This window comes from Macaca fascicularis, chromosome 1 (genome assembly GCF_037993035.2).
Source record: "Macaca fascicularis isolate 582-1 chromosome 1, T2T-MFA8v1.1".
NCBI lineage: Eukaryota > Metazoa > Chordata > Mammalia > Primates > Cercopithecidae > Macaca > Macaca fascicularis.
The window spans coordinates 148,613,519-148,633,801 of record NC_088375.1 but is presented as its reverse complement, the minus strand read 5'-3'; the positions used below and the strand labels follow the sequence as shown (position 1 = coordinate 148,633,801).

General features: G+C 37.1%; 1 protein-coding gene across 6 annotated transcripts in view; it reads right to left on the bottom strand.

Annotated features, from left to right (window-relative positions):
• The window catches only part of COL24A1 (collagen type XXIV alpha 1 chain), a 400,532-nt gene that overhangs the window by 298,630 nt on the left and 81,619 nt on the right, over window positions 1-20,283 (bottom strand). For all 6 annotated transcript variants that reach the window (XR_012418180.1, XM_015433402.4, XM_065519318.2 and 3 more), the window contains 3 exons: window positions 17,869-17,913; window positions 3,982-4,035; window positions 2,785-2,829 (listed from right to left, as the gene is read on the bottom strand). Coding sequence is in view for 5 of the 6 variants with exons in the window: in XM_015433402.4 (XP_015288888.3) it covers window positions 2,785-2,829; window positions 3,982-4,035; window positions 17,869-17,913 (144 nt within the window). In the remaining variant the exon portion in view is untranslated. The remainder of the gene's footprint in view (window positions 1-2,784; window positions 2,830-3,981; window positions 4,036-17,868; window positions 17,914-20,283) is intronic.

Here is a 20,283-nt window from a genome sequence, read left to right as displayed (position 1 = left end):
AAATAAACACTGTAGACTCCCTAAGGAGGGAGGGACAGAAGAAGGCAAGGGTTGAAAAACCCATATATTGGGTACTATGTTCACTGCTTTGGCAACACGATCACTAAAAGCCCAAACCTCAGCATTACACAATATATCCATGTAACAAACCTGCACATATACCCCTAAATCTAAAATAATTTTTCAATCTACATTTGAGAACCTTTATGAATGTGAAATTCCCTCCTGATTCCAATCACACTCCCACGTGTGAAACCTAACTAAAGTGTGAAAACCTAACTAAAAGTACAACTTAAGAGGGTTGTAACCGAGAAAACAATTTTCAATACAAGTGGGAGAAAGAAAAAACAAAAGGATGTATAATACAACGCAAAAATGGTACGCAGAAGAACACAGTTATATGGATCACTGAAGCAAGATGACGAAATGCAATAAGAGTAAGTTGTACAGTGCCAAATATATTTCGCATATATTCCTTGGAGTTATTAGTTCATGAACAGAAGAAACTCTCAAATTCAAATAATAATTATAGAATCCATATAGTAAATACATGCATACACTATGCCCTATACCTTAAGAATGCTAATCTTGTTTAATTTTTCCCAACTACCTGAAAAGTAAGTTTCATTGTGACCATTTAACAAATAATGAGATAACAAAAATGAAGCAGAGAGAGATTGAATAACATCAAAAGTCACAAAGCTAGTAAAAGAAGTATTAAGAGGCTGGTCTCTGTGGCTCACACCTGTAATCCCAGTACTTTGGGAGACCGAGGCAGGCAGATCACAAGGTCAGGAGTTTCAGACCAGCCTGGCCAATATGGTGAAACCCCGTCTTTACTAAAAATACAAAAATTAGCTGAGTGTAGTGGCAGATGCCTGTAGTCCCAGCTACTCAGGAGTCTGAGGTAGAAGAATCACTTGAACCTGGGAGGCAGGGGCTGCAGTGAGCCGAGATCACACCACTACACTCCAGCCTGGGCGACAGAGCAAGGCTCTGTCTCAAAAAAAAAAAAAAGCCTATTTAACTCCACAGTCCATGTTCTTGGCCACTAATCTCTTCTTACTTCCCAAATCCAAGTCAACATGTGTTTTCAGTGTAATTTCTAATAAAAAAAAAATACACGACTTTTCCTCATTATATGGTTACTTAATGCAAGAACAAAGACAACATGAGCTAGTGGAAAGAGGTCAGAGCTAAACGTGAAAAGACATTGGTTCCAGTTCTAGCCAGCTATAACTTCGGCAGATCAAGCAAGTTCCTTAGCTTACTATTTTTCTCATCAGTAAAATGGAGATGATAGGCCTGTTCTACGTCACAGGGCCGATGGCAAAATAAAAGAATAAAATACATATGAAAGTAGTTGGAAATGTTTCATAATTTTTTAAAATGTAAGACATATTGCACATATTGTTTAAATACCTTATGCTTAACTTCTTTTTAAAAGGCATTTTAGGCTGGGCGCAGGGGCTCACGCCTGTAATCCCACCACTTTGTGAGGCCAAGGTAGGCAGATCACAAGGTCAGGGGTTTGAGACCAGCCTGGTCAACATGGTGAAATCGTGTCTCTACTAAAAATACAAAAAATTAGCTGGGTATGGTGGTGCATGCCTGTAATCCCAGCTACTCGGGAGGCTGAGGCAGGAGAATTGCTTGAACCTGGGAGGCAGAGGTTGCAGTGAGCCTAGACTGTGCCATTGCACTCCAGCCTGGGCGACAGAGCAAGATTCCATCTCAAACCAAAAACAAAACAAAACAAAAGGTATTTTAGATAATATAATGCACAAATGTAGACTTTGGAAAATATCTGGCTATTAAAAATAAAGAATTTTAAAAATATATTTTTTATTTTATACACTACATATATATGATTTGGATGTTTGTTCCCTCCAAATCTCATGTTAAAATGTGATTCCTAATGTTGGAGGTGTGGCCTGGTGGGAAGTGAGTGGATCGTGGGGGTGGATCCCTCATTGATGGTTTAGCATCATCCCCTTGGTGATAAGTGAGTTCTCAACTCAAGCGAGATCTGGGTGTTTGAAAGATTTGGGACCTTCCGTTTTTCTCTCTCTTACTCCCACTCTCACCTTGTGACGTTGCCTGCTCTCCCTTCACCTTCTCCTGTGACTATTTGAGTTTCCCAAGGCCCTCACAAGATGCAAATGCCGCCTTATCTGCATGGCCTGCAGAACTATGAGCCAACTAAACTTCTTTTCTTTATAAATTACCCAGCCTCAGGTATTTATAGTGATGCAAAAAGTAACTAATACAATATAATATAGAAACGTTTATTTTGCTTCCTTAGTGACTAAAAATGGCTAACATTTCCTTTAATGGTTTGGGAGTGAAATGGGATGTTCTGGATACAATAAGGTTACTTCATTCTTTGCAGATATTTCTTTACTCCTGACAGTTTTTGTATAATAAAATTATCTCAGCCTTGAACCACTGTGAATTTCTTTACCTCTTCATATTTTTTACATCATGACTTCCTTAGGTCTGTATCCATTCATATATAAATAATACTACAAATGTTTATAGAGCACATTCTAAACATGCCAGATATTATGCTATGGAAATAAATATAAAATAATTATGCAAAACCTACCACAATGAGACTGTTTTCTGTCACCATAAAAGTGAAAGTAACTACTGTAGTAAGCAAGTGTATTCATGCTACATCTGAATTAAATTCAAAGCTACTAAGAGAGTGTAAGTGTTTTATATATTTCATTCCACTTTTAGGCAAGCATGCTTAACAAAATAATGGAAATGCCTACTTACTCGTGCACCTTTAGGACCTGGATGACCTTCTGGTCCAGCTAAACCCTGGTGTAAACAAAAGACATCGTCATCATACTATAGTACTTTTTAAAGAGTTAATAAATAGATTAATAAAAAGGGCATATAAAGAGGTATCATTTTCAAAACTATAGAATTCTGAACTCTGTATAACTAATGAAGATTACAAATGTTTGAGGAATTTTAGAATTTCTGAACCAAAAGAGCCATCGGAAATAATCTATACACAAATATATTTTGGATATATAAATAAAGTACCTTAACACATTGTCAGATTTTTAAAAATTTTTTCATTACATTATTTCTCATTGGAAGATTATCTGTGTTGTTTTAAAATATTTCTAATTAACTTATTCTAAAAGATATTACCATAAATTTTTAAAAAGACAAATATATTTTAAACTTTAGATCAATGTCCATATGTTTACATATTCATGTTTTATATTTTTATATAACATATATTCTCACTTGAGAGTAAGAGTGTAATACAGAATACCTCTAAGTGTTTTTAAAGTCCTAAAAAATGGAATTTTGTAAATATTTTGGCTTATTTATTTCCCTCATTCTTGAGAATATAAAAGATATAAATGTAACTTTATACATTTAGTTAAATTTTAGAAGTAATCAATTCACGAAAACTTAGGAAAGATAGCTTGTTCTGTTATTAATCTACATGAAGTAGAGAAAGTTAGAAGTTATAAGGGAATACATATAAAATGATTAGAATGAATTTTTAAAACAGTTTACAAATAACCGAATTCAGTTAGATAAAAGTGTTTGCCAGTAGTATACTGTTTCTCAAATTTTTATAACTATGTTATTAAAAAATGATGTTTATTACAGAGAGTCTTAACTCTTACTATTACTTCATTTAGTTCAGTGACAATATTGTAAAATCACAATCAGCACTGTTTTAAGAACTTACTAACACTTGGGCATTTTAATTTTGAAGATTCCATTGTATATCACATCAAACATATTTAAAAGCCCCATTCCCATTTTAAATAAAACTTTCTGCAGAAAAATTGTAATGGGTTTCTACAACTTGATTTTAAAATTATTTCTCTATGACTTATTCATTATTTAATAAAAGCAACTATTTGAACATTAATTCTCATAATCAGAAATACAATGTATTAATAAATAGGAACATAAAAAGTCTAAATATAGTTACTGCACCTGCCTGCCAGGGTAACCGGGTGAACCAATATTACCAGCAAATCCTGGAATTCCCTGAAATAATAAATAAAATAAACAGTACAGCAAAGCCAAAGGAGGCCCAAGGAAACAAATTTGGTGTATTTACAATATACAAGCTTGGAAATAATTTTTCCCCATAAAAATACTGAGTCCTACACATGGCTTATGTAACTGAAATCACCTGTGTGAAGGAAAATGGGCAAAAATTGCTAAATAAAATAAGTAAAGCTATTAGATTAGGGCCCTAAATTATATATTGACCATTAATAATGATAAATCTAGGATGGAAAAATCCATAGCTAAAACAGACATTTATTCTAGAAGAAGAGCTGGTATATTTCTTAATTACCAGTAACTTTTTTTACCAGTAGATTGAATTATTTCTTGTCTTGATCATCCTACAACACTCCTTAACAGTCTGAGCATGAGCCCCAGAAGACTAAGAGGGGCAGTAAACCACAAAACCAACCTCTACTTCTTTCCTAAAGTAAACTTAACCTTACAGTAAGTCTGATTAAGTAAATGAATATTAAGTGGCAAATAACCTTTATCATGACATGGGTCTGATCTAGTAAATTTGAATGGTGCTATGGACTGAAGATTTGTGTGCCTCAAAATTCATGTTAAAATCCTAACCCTGCTGATAATGCCTAACAGTATTAGGAGGTGGCTCTTTGGAAGGTAAATAGGTTGGAGCCCTCATGAATGGGATAAATGACCTTATAAAGAGGCCATGTGAAAATAGAATAAAAAGTCAGCAGTCTGTAATCCAAAAGATAGCCCTCACCAGAACCTAACCAGGCTGGCATGCTGATCTCAGACTTTCAGCCTCCAGAATTGTGAGAAATTTCTGTTGTTTGTAAGCCACCCAGTCTATGGTCTTTTGTTATAGCAGCCCAAACTGACTTAGACAAATCTCATTTGGAATTTGCAACTTTGTATTCTTGATTTAAAACAAAGTTTGCTCAGGAAAGGCTGATAGATGGAAACCCAAAGGCATAAGAAAGAAAAACTGCTACAGAACTGGGTGAAAAAGTGAGACAAAATATTATAGCTTCTATTTTATATATATTAAAAAAACACCTCTTTTTTCATTGATACATCATTCATTCATTCATTTACTCATTAGTTTATTCAGAGTTTAGGTCTATCAAATAATTCTTGACCCAAGGAAATGTCAGAAGAAGGTGTGTTGAGCTGATGACAACAATGCTGTCTAGATTTCTTATTATCACCTAAAATTCCTTTCCTGTTTGTTTATAAATGATATAATGAAAGATAATTGCACTTTGTCCTTTTGCTCTGAAGTAGATAGAAGAGTGTTACCTCCACTTTAAGTACAGATACACTAAAACTTCTAAAAATTTGGAAAATCTAGAGAAAGAACAGACCAAGGAAATGAAAAATAGAGGATAATAGTTGAGTTTCTTCTCTCTACTTTTCTCAGAATTCATCTCTCACTTTTTCCCCTCTCATTTCTATCTCTCATTTCCCCTTCCCTTCCCTTGACCAAAATTAACATTTACTGAGCACTTTTTATTTGCTAAGCACTTTACATATATGAGATAGTCTTTTCTTCATTCTACATTTAAAGAAACTAAGATACACAGAAGTTACGACAATGGACAACTAAAGAGAATGTGAATAAACAATGGCCTTGTGAGGATTACAGAAGAAATTCTTGTCTATATGTAGAGAGATTATATCCTATGAATTTCAGAAGCCATATTTATATATTAAATATTCCCCATTCATATTAGATATCATATATTTACATAATATTTTATTCCCATAACATTTATTGAGCATTTATCATATGCCAGGCACTACTTCAAGTATTTTAGACGTATTATCTTATTCAATCTACTCAAAAACCCTATAAGATAGATATCATTATTCCCATATGAGAGATGAGAAAAAATGAGACATAAGGTGTTTATGTCACCAATGGAAGGTTACTTAGCTAATAAGTAGGAAGTCAGGAATTAAATCAGCAAGTGTAATTCCAGAGACCACCATTCAAAGGCCCGTTTCCCTAGTGTGGGTTTGAAGTGCCAAAAATATCCAATAGCACTCCAAGGAAAGTCCTGTAATTATGAGATTTGCTGTAGTATATTTACAACCACCTTCCTTTATGCCCCATCCAAATCCAAAACACCCAGGCCCACATTCTAGACATTCACAAAACCTTATATTGATGTATGCCAACAGAAGGGAGTAAGACAAATGTAAAACGCTGTTTTTATTCTGTAGGTCACTATCTATCTGGCTAATGAAAACCACCATCCCTTTTCCATTCCTTTCCTAGTCAAATTAAGTTAACTAACCTCAATAAAAAGGCAATCTGTTATAGAACATAAGTGAAATACTATTTCAAATGGATTGTCACAGAGGGTGTTAAAGCAACATGTGGAGATCTAGCTAACACAGTTTAGCTATGCAGAGAAAGACACAAAATAATTCCACTCAGTGTCTAAGTTCTGCTATACTAGAACAGCAGTAAACAAAGTAAACAAGTAAGATTTCAGCATAATCTTTATATGGCATAAACATATTCTGAGCCAACCATACCCTAGAATCACTGAGACAACCAAAGAAACTCAAAACAAACAGCATGACTTAATTCACTCTGCATTTAAAGATAGAGTTTTTAAAAAAGTTGGCTCACTCAAATCTGCAGATTGGATGGAGTAATAGAGATACAGTTGTATCAACAGCCCCTTGAGAAATCAGGAACAGAAAGTTAGGAAGCCTGCCCTAATCTTACTTAAAACACACGTTCTGAGTCAGTTAGACTTCATTCAGAATTCCGGCACTGCTCCAGCACTGCTACTATGGTTTCTGCTTTTTCATTAGTAAAATAGAATAACAGTACTCATTTTGTGGATAAAATAGAACTATGTGTAGAAATATATTTAAAAGTGGAAGTAACTACAATAACTGTATTTTTTGCTGGGCATTAGGTTAATTAACATATGTAAAACTGAATATATGACTAGAAGTTGTAGTTAATAGTAATATAGTTTGGCAAATAATAAGGGCTGTAAGTAAATGACAGCTCTTATTACTAGAGCTCACATAAATGATATAATTACCTTTCCAAATGTTTGCTGACCAATTTGAAGATATTTACAAATTTTCAAGACAAATGTCTTCTAGCAAGTCAGCTATGCTCCTCTTAATGTCCATAGTATTTTATTTTTATTATTATTATTATTATTATTATTTTGGCATTTGATTTACTTTTATTAAAAATAGTTAATATGTAACATTCACGTTAAATAATGGCCATTTAAATTTTGTAGTACAGTGAAAATATTAATGTAAGAGTATTTTAATTATTAACAGGCTTATTTACCCTATTATTCAATTATATCACCAAAACAATTCTCGAAGTTGAAAGATTTTTCCAATCGTTTTTTATTTAAATGTTAGAAACCCAACTATATGAAGCCCTTTATAAATTATTCACATTTTTTCAAATTCTTAGACATTTGTTTTAGGTAATTCTCAAATGATTTTAAAACAGCATTTAAATTCTAAATGATAGTTTTTTACAACTTAAGTCATAGCTTGACTCATTTAAAATATTGCCAGGAAATTCAGCAACTTTTTGGACCTCCACATAGCTGGGGTTGTTAGCTCTGCCAAGTTTTTGAGTATGCTATAGCTGGTATGGTCCAACAGAAGGGCCCATGTGTATTCTGTCCCCTTGTGTTTCTTAGGTATTTGCTAAGAGAATGTAGAGGTCATATAAGAGCTGATTTTGTTATAGCAGCATCGTGATGGTTGTCATTTGCAGGTAGTTCTGTGTCTTGAGGTCTGCAGTGCAGCCAAATGCAGTTTGCTTTACACTCTGAGAAAACATTACTGCCACATTACTGCTTACATGCCATGTGTCACAGTAAATCTAGCTACCACTTGTCTGTTTTGTACTTTTCTGAGTATATTTTCCAGTTGAGAGGATTTTTGTGGTTCTCTTTTTTTTTTTTAAATTTATTTATTATTATTATACTTTAAGTTGTAGGGTACATGTGCATAACGTGCAGGTTTGTTACATATGTATACTTGTGCCACGTTGCTGTGCTGCACCCATCAACTCGTCATTTACATCAGGTATAACTCCCAATGCAATCCCTCCCCCCTCCCCGCTCCCCATGATAGGCCCCAGTGTGTGATGTTCCCCTTCCTGAGTCCGAGTGATCTCATTGTTCAGTTCCCACCTATGAGTGAGAACATGCGGTGTTTGGTTTTCTGTTCTTGTGATAGTTTGCTAAGAATGATGGATTCCAGCTGCATCCAAGTCCCTACAAAGGACTCAAACTCATCCTTTTTTATGGCTGCATAGTATTCCATGGTGTATATGTGCCACATTTTCTTAATCCAGTCTGTCACTGATGGACATTTGGGTTGATTTCAAGTCTTTGCTATTGTGAATAGTGCTGCAATAAACATACGTGTGCATGTGTCTTTATAGCAGCATAATTTATAATCCTTTGGGTATATACCCAGTAATGGGATGGCTGGGTCATATGGTACATCTAGTTCTAGATCCTTGAGGAATCGCCATACTGTTTTCCATAATGGTTGAACTAGTTTACAATCCCACCAACAGTGTAAAAGTGTTCCCATTTCTCCACATCCTCTCCAGCACCTGTTGTTTCCTGACTTTTTAATGATCGCCATTCTAACTGGTGTGAGATGGTATCTCATTGTGGTTTTGATTTGCATTTCTCTGATGGCCAGTGATGATGAGCATTTTTTCATGTGTCTGTTGGCTGTATGAATGTCTTCTTTTGAGAAATGTCTGGTCATATCCTTTGCCCACTTTTTGATGGGGTTGTTTGTTTGTTTCTTTGTTTCTTGTAAATTTGTTTGAGTTCTTTGTAGGTTCTGGATATTAGCCCTTTGTCAGATGAGTAGATTGCAAAAATTTTCTCCCATTCTGTAGGTTGCTTGTTCACTCTGATGGTAGTTTCTTTTGCTGTGCAGAAGCTCTTTAGTTTAATGAGATCCCATTTGTCAATTTTGGCTTTTGCTGCCGTTGCTTTTGGTGTTTTAGACATGAAGTCTTTGCCCATGCCTATGTCCTGAATGGTACTACCTAGGTTTTCCTCTAGGATTTTTATGGTATTAGGTCTAACATTTAAGTCTCTAATCCATCTTGAATTAATTTTCGTATAAGGAGTAAGGAAAGGATCCAGTTTCAGCTTTCTACTTATGGCTAGCCAATTTTCCCAGCACCATTTATTAAATAGGGAATCCTTTCCCCATTTCTTGTTTCTCTCAGGTTTGTCAAAGATCAAATGGCTGTAGATGTGTGGTATTATTTCTGAGGACTCTGTTCTGTTCCATTGGTCTATATCTCTGTTTTGGTACCAGTACCATGCTGTTTTGGTTACTGTAGCCTTGTAGTATAGTTTGAAGTCAGGTAGCGTCATGCCTCCAGCTTTGTTCTTTTGACTTAGGATTGTCTTGGAGATGCGGGCTCTTTTTTGGTTCCATATGAACTTTAAAGCAGTTTTTTCCAATTCTGTGAAGAAACTCATTGGTAGCTTAATGGGATTGGCATTGAATCTATAAATTACCTTGGGCAGTATGGCCATTTTCACGATATTGATTCTTCCTATCCATGAGCATGGTATGTTCTTCCATTTGTTTGTGTCCTCTTTTATTTCACTGAGCAGTGGTTTGTAGTTCTCCTTGAAGAGGTCCTTTACATCCCTTGTAAGTTGGATTCCTAGGTATTTGATTCTCTTTGAAGCAATTGTGAATGGAAGTTCATTCCTGATTTGGCTCTCTGTTTGTCTGTTACTGGTGTATAAGAATGCTTGTGATTTTTGCACATTAATTTTGTATCCTGAGACTTTGCTGAAGTTGCTTATCAGCTTAAGGAGATTTTGGGCTGAGACAATGGGGATTTCTAAATATACAATCATGTCATCTGCAAACAGGGACAATTTGACTTCTTCTTTTCCTAACTGAATACCCTTGATTTCTTTCTCTTGCCTGATTGCCCTAGCCAGAACTTCCAACACTATGTTGAATAGGAGTGGTGAGAGAGGGCATCCCTGTCTTGTGCCAGTTTTCAAAGGGAATTTTTCCAGTTTTTGCCCATTCAGTATGATATTGGCTGTGGGTTTGTCATAAATAGCTCTTATTATTTTGAGGTACGTTCCATCAATACTGAATTTATTGAGCGTTTTTAGCATGAAGGGCTGTTGAATTTTGTCAAAAGCCTTTTCTGCATCAATTGAGATAATCATGTGGTTCTTGTCTTTGGTTCTGTTTATATGCTGGATTATGTTTATTGATTTGCGAATGTTGAACCAGCCTTGCATCCCAGGGATGAAGCCCACTTGATCATGGTGGATAAGCTTTTTGATGTGTTGCTGAATCCGGTTTGCCAGTATTTTATTGAGGATTTTTGCATCGATGTTCATCAGGGATATTGGTCTAAAATTCTCTTTTTTTGTTGTGTCTCTGCCAGGCTTTGGTATCAGGATGATGTTGGCCTCATAAAATGAGTTAGGGAGGAGTCCCTCTTTTTCTATTGATTGGAATAGTTTCAGAAGGAATGGTACCAACTCCTCCTTGTACCTCTGGTAGAATTCAGCTGTGAATCCATCTGGTCCTGGACTTTTTCTGGTTGGTAGGCTATTAATTGTTGCCTCAATTTCAGAGCCTGCTATTGGTCTATTCAGGGATTCAACTTCTTCCTGGTTTAGTCTTGGAAGAGTGTAAGTGTCCAGGAAATTATCCATTTCTTCTAGATTTTCCAGTTTATTTGCGTAGAGGTGTTTATAGTATTCTCTGATGGTAGTTTGTATTTCTGTGGGGTCGGTGGTGATATCCCCTTTATCATTTTTAATTGCGTCGATTTGATTCTTCTCTCTTTTCTTCTTTATTAGTCTGGCTAGTGGGCTGTCAATTTTGTTGATCTTTTCAAAAAACCAACTCCTGGATTCATTGATTTTTTGGAGGGTTTTTTGTGTCTCTATCTCCTTCAGTTCTGCTCTGATCTTAGTTATTTCTAGCCTTCTGCTAGCTTTCGAATGTGTTTGCTCTTGCTTCTCTAGTTCTTTTAATTGCGATGTTAGAGTGTCAATTTTAGATCTTTCCTGCTTTCTCTTGTGGGCATTTAGTGCTATAAATTTCCCTCTACACACTGCTTTAAATGTGTCCCACAGATTCTGGTATGTTGTATCTTTGTTCTCATTGGTTTCAAAGAACATCTTTATTTCTGCCTTCATTTCATTATGTACCCAGTAGTCATTCAGGAGCAGGTTGTTCAGTTTCCATGTAGTTGAGCGGTTTTGATTGAGTTTCTTAGTCCTGAGTTCTAGTTTGATTGCACTGTGGTCTGAGAGACAGTTTGTTATAATTTCTGTTCTTGTACATTTGCTGAGGAGTGCTTTACTTCCAATTACGTGGTCAATTTTGGAGTAAGTATGATGTGGTGCTGAGAAGAATGTATATTCTGTTGATTTGGGGTGGAGAGTTCTATAGATGTCTATTAGGTCTGCTTGCTGCAGAGATGAGTTCAATTCCTGGATATCCTTGTTAACTTTCTGTCTCGTTGATCTGTCTAATGTTGACAGTGGAGTGCTGAAGTCTCCCATTATTATTGTATGGGAGTCTAAGTCTCTTTGTAAGTCTCTAAGGACTTGTTTTATGAATTTGGGTGCTCCTGTATTGGGTGCATATATATTTAGGATAGTTAGCTCTTCCTGTTGAATTGATCCCTTTACCATTATGTAATGGCCTTCTTTGTCTCTTTTGATCTTTGATGGTTTAAAGTCTGTTTTATCAGAGACTAGTATTGCAACCCCTGCTTTTTTTTGTTCTCCATTTGCTTGGTAAATCTTCCTCCATCCCTTTATTTTGAGCCTATGTATGTCTCTGCGTGTGAGATGGGTCTCCTGAATACAGCAGACTGATGGGTCTTGACTCTTTATCCAGTTTGCCAGTCTGTGTCTTTTAATTGGAGCATTTAGTCCATTTACATTTAAGGTTAATATTGTTATGTGTGAACTTGATCCTGCCATTATGATATTAACTGGTTATTTTGCTCGTTAGTTGATGCAGTTTCTTCCTAGCCTCAATGGTCTTTACATTTTGGCATGTTTTTGCAATGGCTGGTACCGGTTGTTCCTTTCCATGTTTAGTGCTTCCTTCAGGGTCTCTTGTAAGGCAGGCCTAGTGGTGACAAAATCTCTAAGCATTTGCTTATCTGTAAAGGATTTTATTTCTCCTTCACTTATGAAACTTAGTTTGGCTGGATATGAAATTCTGGGTTTAAAATTCTTTTCTTTAAGAATGTTGAATATTGGCCCCCACTCTCTTCTGGCTTGTAGAGTTTCTGCTGAGAGATCTGCTGTTAGTCTGATGGGCTTCCCTTTGTGGGTAACCCGACCTTTCTCTCTGGCTGCCCTTAAGATTTTTTCCTTCATTTCAACTTTGGTGAATCTGGCAATTATGTGTCTTGGAGTTGCTCTTCTCGAGGAGTATCTTTGTGGCGTTCTCTGTATTTCCTGGATTTGAATGTTGGCCTGCCCTACTAGGTTGGGGAAGTTCTCCTGGATGATATCCTGAAGAGTGTTTTCCAACTTGGTTCCATTTTCCCCCTCACTTTCAGGCACCCCAATCAGACGTAGATTTGGTCTTTTTACATAATCCCATACTTCTTGCAGGCTTTGTTCATTTCTTTTTCTTCTTTTTTCTTTTGGTTTCTCTTCTCGCTTCATTTCATTCATTTGATCCTCAATCGCAGATACTCTTTCTTCCAGTTGATCGAGTCGGTTACTGAAGCTTGTGCATTTGTCACGTATTTCTCATGTCATGGTTTTCATCTCTTTCATTTCGTTTAGGACCTTCTCTGCATTAATTACTCTAGCCATCAATTCTTCCACTTTTTTTTCAAGATTTTTAGTTTCTTTGCGCTGGGTACGTAATTCCTCCTTTAGCTCTGAGAAATTTGATGGACTGAAGCCTTCTTCTCTCATCTCGTCAAAGTCATTCTCCGTCCAGCTTTGATCCGTTGCTGGCGATGAGCTGCGCTCCTTTGCCGGGGGAGATGCGCTCTTATTTTTTGAATTTCCAGCTTTTCTGCCCTGCTTTTTCCCCATCTTTGTGGTTTTATCTGCCTCTGGTCTTTGATGATGGTGATGTACTGATGGGGTTTTGGTGTAGGTGTCCTTCCTGTTTGATAGTTTTCCTTCTAACAGTCAGGACCCTCAGCTGTAGGTCTGTTGGAGATTGCTTGAGGTCCACTCCAGACCCTGTTTGCCTGGGTATCAGCAGCAAAGGCTGCAGAAGATAGAATATTTCTGAACAGCGAGTGTACCTGTCTGATTCTTGCTTTGGAAGCTTCCTCTCAGGGGTGTACTCCTCCCCATGAGGTGTGGGGTGTCAGACTGCCCCTAGTGAGGGATGTCTCCCAGTTAGGCTACTCAGGGGTCAGGGACCCACTTGAGCAGGGAGTCTGTCCCTTCTCAGATCTCAACCTCCGTGTTGGGAGATCCACTGCTCTCTTCAAAGCTGTCAGACAGAGTCGTTTGCGTCTGCAGAGGTGTCTGCTGCGTTTGTTTAGTTTACTGTGCCCTGTCCCCAGAGGTGGAGTCTACAGAGACAGGCAGGTTTCCTTGAGCTGCTGTGAGCTCCACCCAGTTCGAGCTTCCCAACAGCTCTGTTTACCTACTTAAGCCTCAGCAATGGCGGGCGCCCCTCCCCCAGCCTGGCTGCTGCCTTGCCGGTAGATCACAGACTGCTGCGCTAGCAATGACAGAGGCTCCGTGGGTGTGGGACCCTCCCGGCCAGGTGTGGGATATGATCTCCTGGTGTGCCTGTTTGCTTAAAGCGCAGTATTGGGGTGGGAGTTACCCGATTTTCCAGGTGTTGTGTGTCTCAGTTCCCCTGGCTAGGAAAAGGGACTCCCTTCCCCCTTGCACTTCCCAGGTGAGGCAATGCCTCGCCCTGCTTCAGCTCTCGCTGGTCAGGCTGCAGCAGCTGACCAGCACCGATCGTCCGGCACTCCCCAGTGAGATGAACCCAGTACCTCAGTTGAAAATGCAGAAATCACCGGTCTTCTGTGTCGCTCGCGCTGGGAGTTGGAGACTGGAGCTGCTCCTATTCGGCCATCTTGCCTTATTATTATTATTACACTTTATGTTCTAGAGTACATGTGCACAAGGTGCAGGTTTGTTACTTATGTATATATGTGCCATGTTGAAGTGCTGCACCCATTAACTCGTCATTTACATTAGGTATATCTCCTAACGCTATCCCTCCCCCCTCCCCCCACCCCAAAACAGGCCATGGTGTGTGATGTTCCCCTCCCTGTGTCCAAGTGATGTCATTGTTCAATTCCCACCTATAAGTGAGAACATGCGGCATTTGGTTTTCTGTTCTTGCAATAGTTTGCTGAGAACGATGGTTTCCAGCTGCATCCATGTCCCTACAAAGGACATGAACTCGTGCTTTTTTGTGGCTGCATAGTATTCCATGCTGTATATGTGCCACATTTTCTTAATCCAGTCTGTCATTGATGGACATTTGGGTTGGTTCCAAGTCTTTGTTATTGTGAATAGTGCCATAATAAACATACATGTGCATGTGTCTTTATAGCAGCATGACTTATAATCCTTTGGGTATATACCCAGTAATGGGATGGCCGGGTCAAATGGTATTTCTACTTGTAGATCCTTGAGGAATCGTCACACTGTCTTCCACAATGACTGAACTAGTTTACAGTCCCACCAAAAGTGTAAAAGTGTTCCTATTTCTCCACATTCTCTCCAGCACCTGTTGTTTCCTGACTTTTTAATGATCGCCATTCCAACTGGTGTGAGATAGTATCTCATTGTAGTTTTGACTTGCATTTCTCTGATGGCTAGTGATGATGAGCAGTTTTTTACGTGTCTGTTGGCTGTATAAATATCTCCTTTTGAGAAGTGTCTGTTCATTTCCTTTGCCCACTTTTTGAGGGTTTTTTTTTTTTCTTGTAAATTTGTTTGAGTTCTTTGTAGGTTCTGGATATTAGCCCTTTGTCAGATGAGTAGATTGCAAAAATTTTCTCCCATTCTGTAGGATGCTTGTTCACTCTGAAGGTAGTTTATTTTGGTGTGCAAAAGCTCTTTAGTTTAATTAGATCCCATTTGTCTATTTTGGCTTTTGTTGCCATTGCTTTTGGTGTTTTAGACATGAAGTCCTTGTCCATGCTTATGTCCTGAATGGTATTGCCTAGGTTTTCTTCTAGGGTTTTTATGGTTTTAGGTCTAACATTTAAGTCTCTAATCCATCTTGAATTAATTTTTGTATAAGGAGTAAGGAAGGGATCTAGTTTCAGCTTTCTACTTATGGCTAGCCAATTTTCCCAGCACCATTTATTAAATAGGGAATCCTTTCCCCGTTTCTTGTTTTTGTCAGGTTTGTCAAAGATCAGATGGTTGTAGATGTGTGGTATTATTTCTGAGGGCTCTGTTCTGTTCCATTGGTCTATATCTCTGCTTTGGTACCAGTACCATGCTGTTTTGGTTACTGTAGCCTTGTAGTACAGTTTGAAGTCAGGTAGTGTGATGCCTCCAGCTTTGTTCTTTGGACTTAGGATTGTCTTGGCAATGCGGGCTCTTTTTTGGTTCCATATGAACTTTAAAGTAGTTTTTTCCAATTCTGTGAAGAAACTCATTGGTAGCTTAATGGGATTGGCATTGAATCTATAAATTACCTTGGGCAGTATGGCCATTTTCACAATATTGATTCTTCCTATCCATGGGCATGGAATATTCTTCCATTTGTTTGTTTCCTCTTTTATTTCATTGGGCAGTGGTTTGTAGTTCTCCTTGAAGAGGTCCTTCACATCCCTTGTAAGTTGGATTCCTAGGTATTTGATTCTCTTTGAAGCAATTGTGAATGGGAGTTCATTCATGATTTCATTCATGATTTGGCTCTCTGTCTGTTATTGATGTATAAAAATGCTTGTGATTTTTGCACATTGATTTTGTATCCTGAGACTTTGCTGAAGTTGCTTATCAGCTTAAGGAGATTTTGGGCTGAGACGATGGAGTTTTCTAAATATACAATCATGTCATCTGCAAACAGGGACAATTTGACTTCTTCTTTTCCTAATTAAATACCCTTTATTTCTTTCTCTTGCCTGATTGCCCTGGCCAGAACTTCCAACACTATGTTGAATAGCAGTGGTGAGACGGGGCACCCCTGTCTTTTGCCAGTTTTTATGGGGAATGTTTCCTGTTTTTGCCCATTCAGTATGATATTGGCTGTGGGTTTGTCATAAATAGCTCATTATTTTGAGATATATTCCATCAATACCGAATTTATTGAATTTTTAGCATGAAGGGCTGTTGAATTTTGTCAAAGGCCTTTTCTGCATCTATTGAGATAATCATGTGGTTTTTATCTTTGATTCTGTTTATATGCTGGATTACGTTTATCGATTTGCATATGTTGAACCAGCCTTGCATCCCAGGGATGAAGCCCACTTCGCAATTAAAATGCAAAATTATTTCAGCTGTTTCTCAAAGTTAACACAACTTTTGCCTCTTTTTTTTTCTTTCTGGAAACAAATAGAATAGAAAGCAAGAACTGACTAGAATATACATTTTCCAACCTTTAAAATTGGTTTTAGACTGTTCTAAAAAGTATATGACCCTTAGAGATAATATATATACCACCACAACTAGTTTATGGAGCAGTTTTGTGAGTGAACTGGTCAGTAATGACTCATGGCCAATTTTCCACTTGTGAAGTATCAGGTTTCCTCTGTTGGAATCCACGTTTCTGCCAAAGCAGTATCCTACAAATTTTTTTCTCCCCCGGGACTAATCCCACTCACCCTTCTCATCTTTTTCTCTCGTAAATGCTCAAATGCTTTTCAGTACATGTTGATTTGCAGGAAACTGATATTACATGTGTTACAGATACATATATCACTTTGCTTGCCATGTCTAGTAATTAGTAATCTTGAAAAGTTGTGCTTCAGGGACTGAACAGAGTATACTGTCTAACTTAACATGAATGAAAGGGAAAATTGGCTTTGTTTCTTCATTTATAGCTTTCCTTCAGGTACCATCCATCACATTTCTTCCTGGATCTCCCTTTAAGGCTTCCTGAGTCTCTGTGCTGATTCTTTAATAGCAGTATCCATCATCATAGTCAGTTTCTAATATCTTACCCTTTTCACTGTTATAGTCACACTATATTTTCAATATAGTAACACTATAAGAGATATGACTTTATTTTTTTCTATGATATAATGATATATTATTTTCTGATGAGAGAGAAGCAGTTACATGATCAAAAACTAAATAGTTCCAAAACTATTTTGACTTTTAAATATTGTGTATGTGTACTATGGACAATGATATATGTACTATTCTAATTCGGACTGTTATTGAAATTTATTTGCATTTCCTCAGGAAAAGGTCAGGGAACAATCAGCTATGGATTGGGCTTTAGTGAACTGGTAAGCTCCTGAAATTGTACAAAAAAGTCAAGTCTGTGTGTGTGTGTGTGTGTGTGTGTATGGATATGGATATTTTCTGGGAAAGGATTCAAAATATTTATGAGATTCTCAAAGAGGTCTGTGAACTGCAGAAGTTTAAGAGCTACTAGTCTGAAACATATGGGGCAAAAGCAAAAAATGAATAACAGTGAAATAATATCTGGTATAGTTTTTTAAATAAAAAGGTCTACAGCTAATCAATTAAAAGGTTGTCCTGCACTAAACAGAGTAAAAAATCACTGCGAAGAAAAATTGAAAAAGTGGGGGCAAATAATCTCTCAATGGTGTTCTCTAATATGTGTCTTTTTCACACATGATATAAGTAGTATAAAGGAAGTACCTACTTGTTCACCTCGAAGTCCTGGGAGTCCAGGATGTCCTTTGAGACCCTGCAAAAGAATAAGCAAAGACACTCTATGAAAAGTAAACTCATATGCGCCAAATAACGAAACATAGGTTGCAAGTTGCCCTATATCCCAACTTTTGGTTTCCTCTTCAATACAAATTTAATTGTTACTAATTTATTTCTTATTAAACTTAATCTTTTTTATTTAATAAGAATTACTTTTTTATTAAATAACAAATTCTTTTAATAATGTAATCTTGCATGCTTTTTTTCTTTCTTTCTTTTTTTTTTTTTTTTTTCTGAGACAGAGTCTCGCTCTGTCACCCAGGCTGGAGGGCAGTGGCGCGATCTCGGCTCACTGCAAGCTCTGCCTCCCGGGTTCACGCCATTGTCCTGCCTCAGCCTCCTGAGTAGCTGGGACTACGGGCGCCTGTCACCACACCCGGCTAATTTTTGTGTTTTTTAGTAGAGACAGGGTTTCACCGTGTTAGCCAGAATAGTCTCGATCTCCTGACCTCGTGATTCGCCCACCTCGGCCTCCCAAAATGCTGGGATTACAGGCATGAGCCACCGTGCCCGGCCTTCTTGCATGTTATTTGAATGACTTGTTACTATCAACTAAAATGGTAGCATAGTACTGAATAGAGAGTAAAGCACAGTATCTTTTATAAAAGGTTCATATCTAGCAATGGATATGTTAAGTTTGCTGAAGCTTTTAAAAAGTTAGTTTTAGTTGAATAATGCTAAGACAAATGGTCTCAGACATAATCTGTTTGTAATTATTGAAAAACTGGATCATATCCAGGCAGTTCCTCTAACCCAAATCATTGTCATAACACCCCAAGAATGACCTAACTCAAAGAATCATGAGGCTACTCACAGGTTCATCAAAAGGGGTTCTATAAAGTTGTCTAGGGAATTAGTAATAAAGAATATTTTCCAAATAATAGAAGCAAAAGAAAATCTTACTCTCTATAAGTTAACACCCAAAGCTATAAAATAGACAATATCTTTCTTCAAGAAAGATATAGGGACAAAATAAAGGAAACTAAAAGAAAGGACAGGAAGAATGAAATAAAGAAAGATTTTGGAGCTTATTTGTACAGTTCTACATAAAAATCAGTGATTTGATCTACTGTTTACCACAGGATTTTGGTGCATACAAAAGAAATTCCTTTTCTTAAGGACTTAAAATATAACTCAAAAGCCTGAAATAAATCATAGTTTACGAATATCAAAAATTTCCAATTAATATACTGCAAACTAAAGACAAATTTCCTGGGTTTCAGAATATAGCCCAATGCAGTGAAAGAATTATTCAGTATTAATCACTGAGGGTTTATCAGAAGAGATGAGTTTGGATTAATGGATGAGAGAAGGGAATGACACTTTGGTTAAAAAACATCATTTAGAAGAGGTGCCTATTTGAAAACTAAAGGAATGATTTCAACAGCTTTTGTGATGTTAAACTTAAAACAGTTTAACTGTTTTTACATTTTTAAAGAGAGTTCAAGATTAGGCTAATTACATAATATAATACATATCGTGCTCAGTTGTCTAAATGTTTACACAAAATTCCACAAGTAAAATATCTACAAAGCTTAGTTTTTTCACTTTTTACAACAGGAGATAAGAAACATCCTCAGTGCTAGACAGTGGTGGTGGCTCCCTGGGATGAGGCAGCAGCTCTAGGAGAGTGTGAGCTGGAAGTTTCCTGGAGGATGACAAATAAAGAGCCAGGGTAGGAGGCTCATAGGTTACAGAGACTCTCTGCCATGAGCCTATTTCCTTTTCCTATTTTTTAAAAAAGTATGTGTTTATTTATTTACTTATTTTAAATTCTGTGAACCCTTGAATCTAGCTGTCTAGCTACAAGCTTGATTTTCTTTGGCCAACACCTGTTTTTCAGATCAGAGTTAGTTTCCTCACTAGCCTATAATGAAACAAAATGCAATGGTGGCACAATTTTATTTTAGCTTATTTTCCCCAAATCACTCCATAATAGTGAACTATGTGTATATGTTAATCATGGTATCTTCTGTATGTACACTTCTCTTTAAAGGGGTTCTTCTTCATTCAGAGACCCTGACAAGGTGGCAGCACCGTGCAGTCATGATCTGTTTTTTATGAACTCACTCCTTCTCCACCTCAGCCACAGGACTTGACACTTAATCTAAGGGAGGACAATATAAGTCAGGCCAGTAGCTTACAAAATGACTTGGAATAAAGATTTATTTAAATAAATTCATTCATTCATTCATCCATGTCAATAAAGTTTTATTTAAATAAAAACAAGCTGGGCCAGGCAAATGGCATTCCTGTAGTCCAGTTACTTAAGACGCTGAGGTGGGAGGGTTGCTTGAGCCCAGGAGCTCAAGTCCAGTGCGGGCAACATAGCACCCTCTTTAAAAAA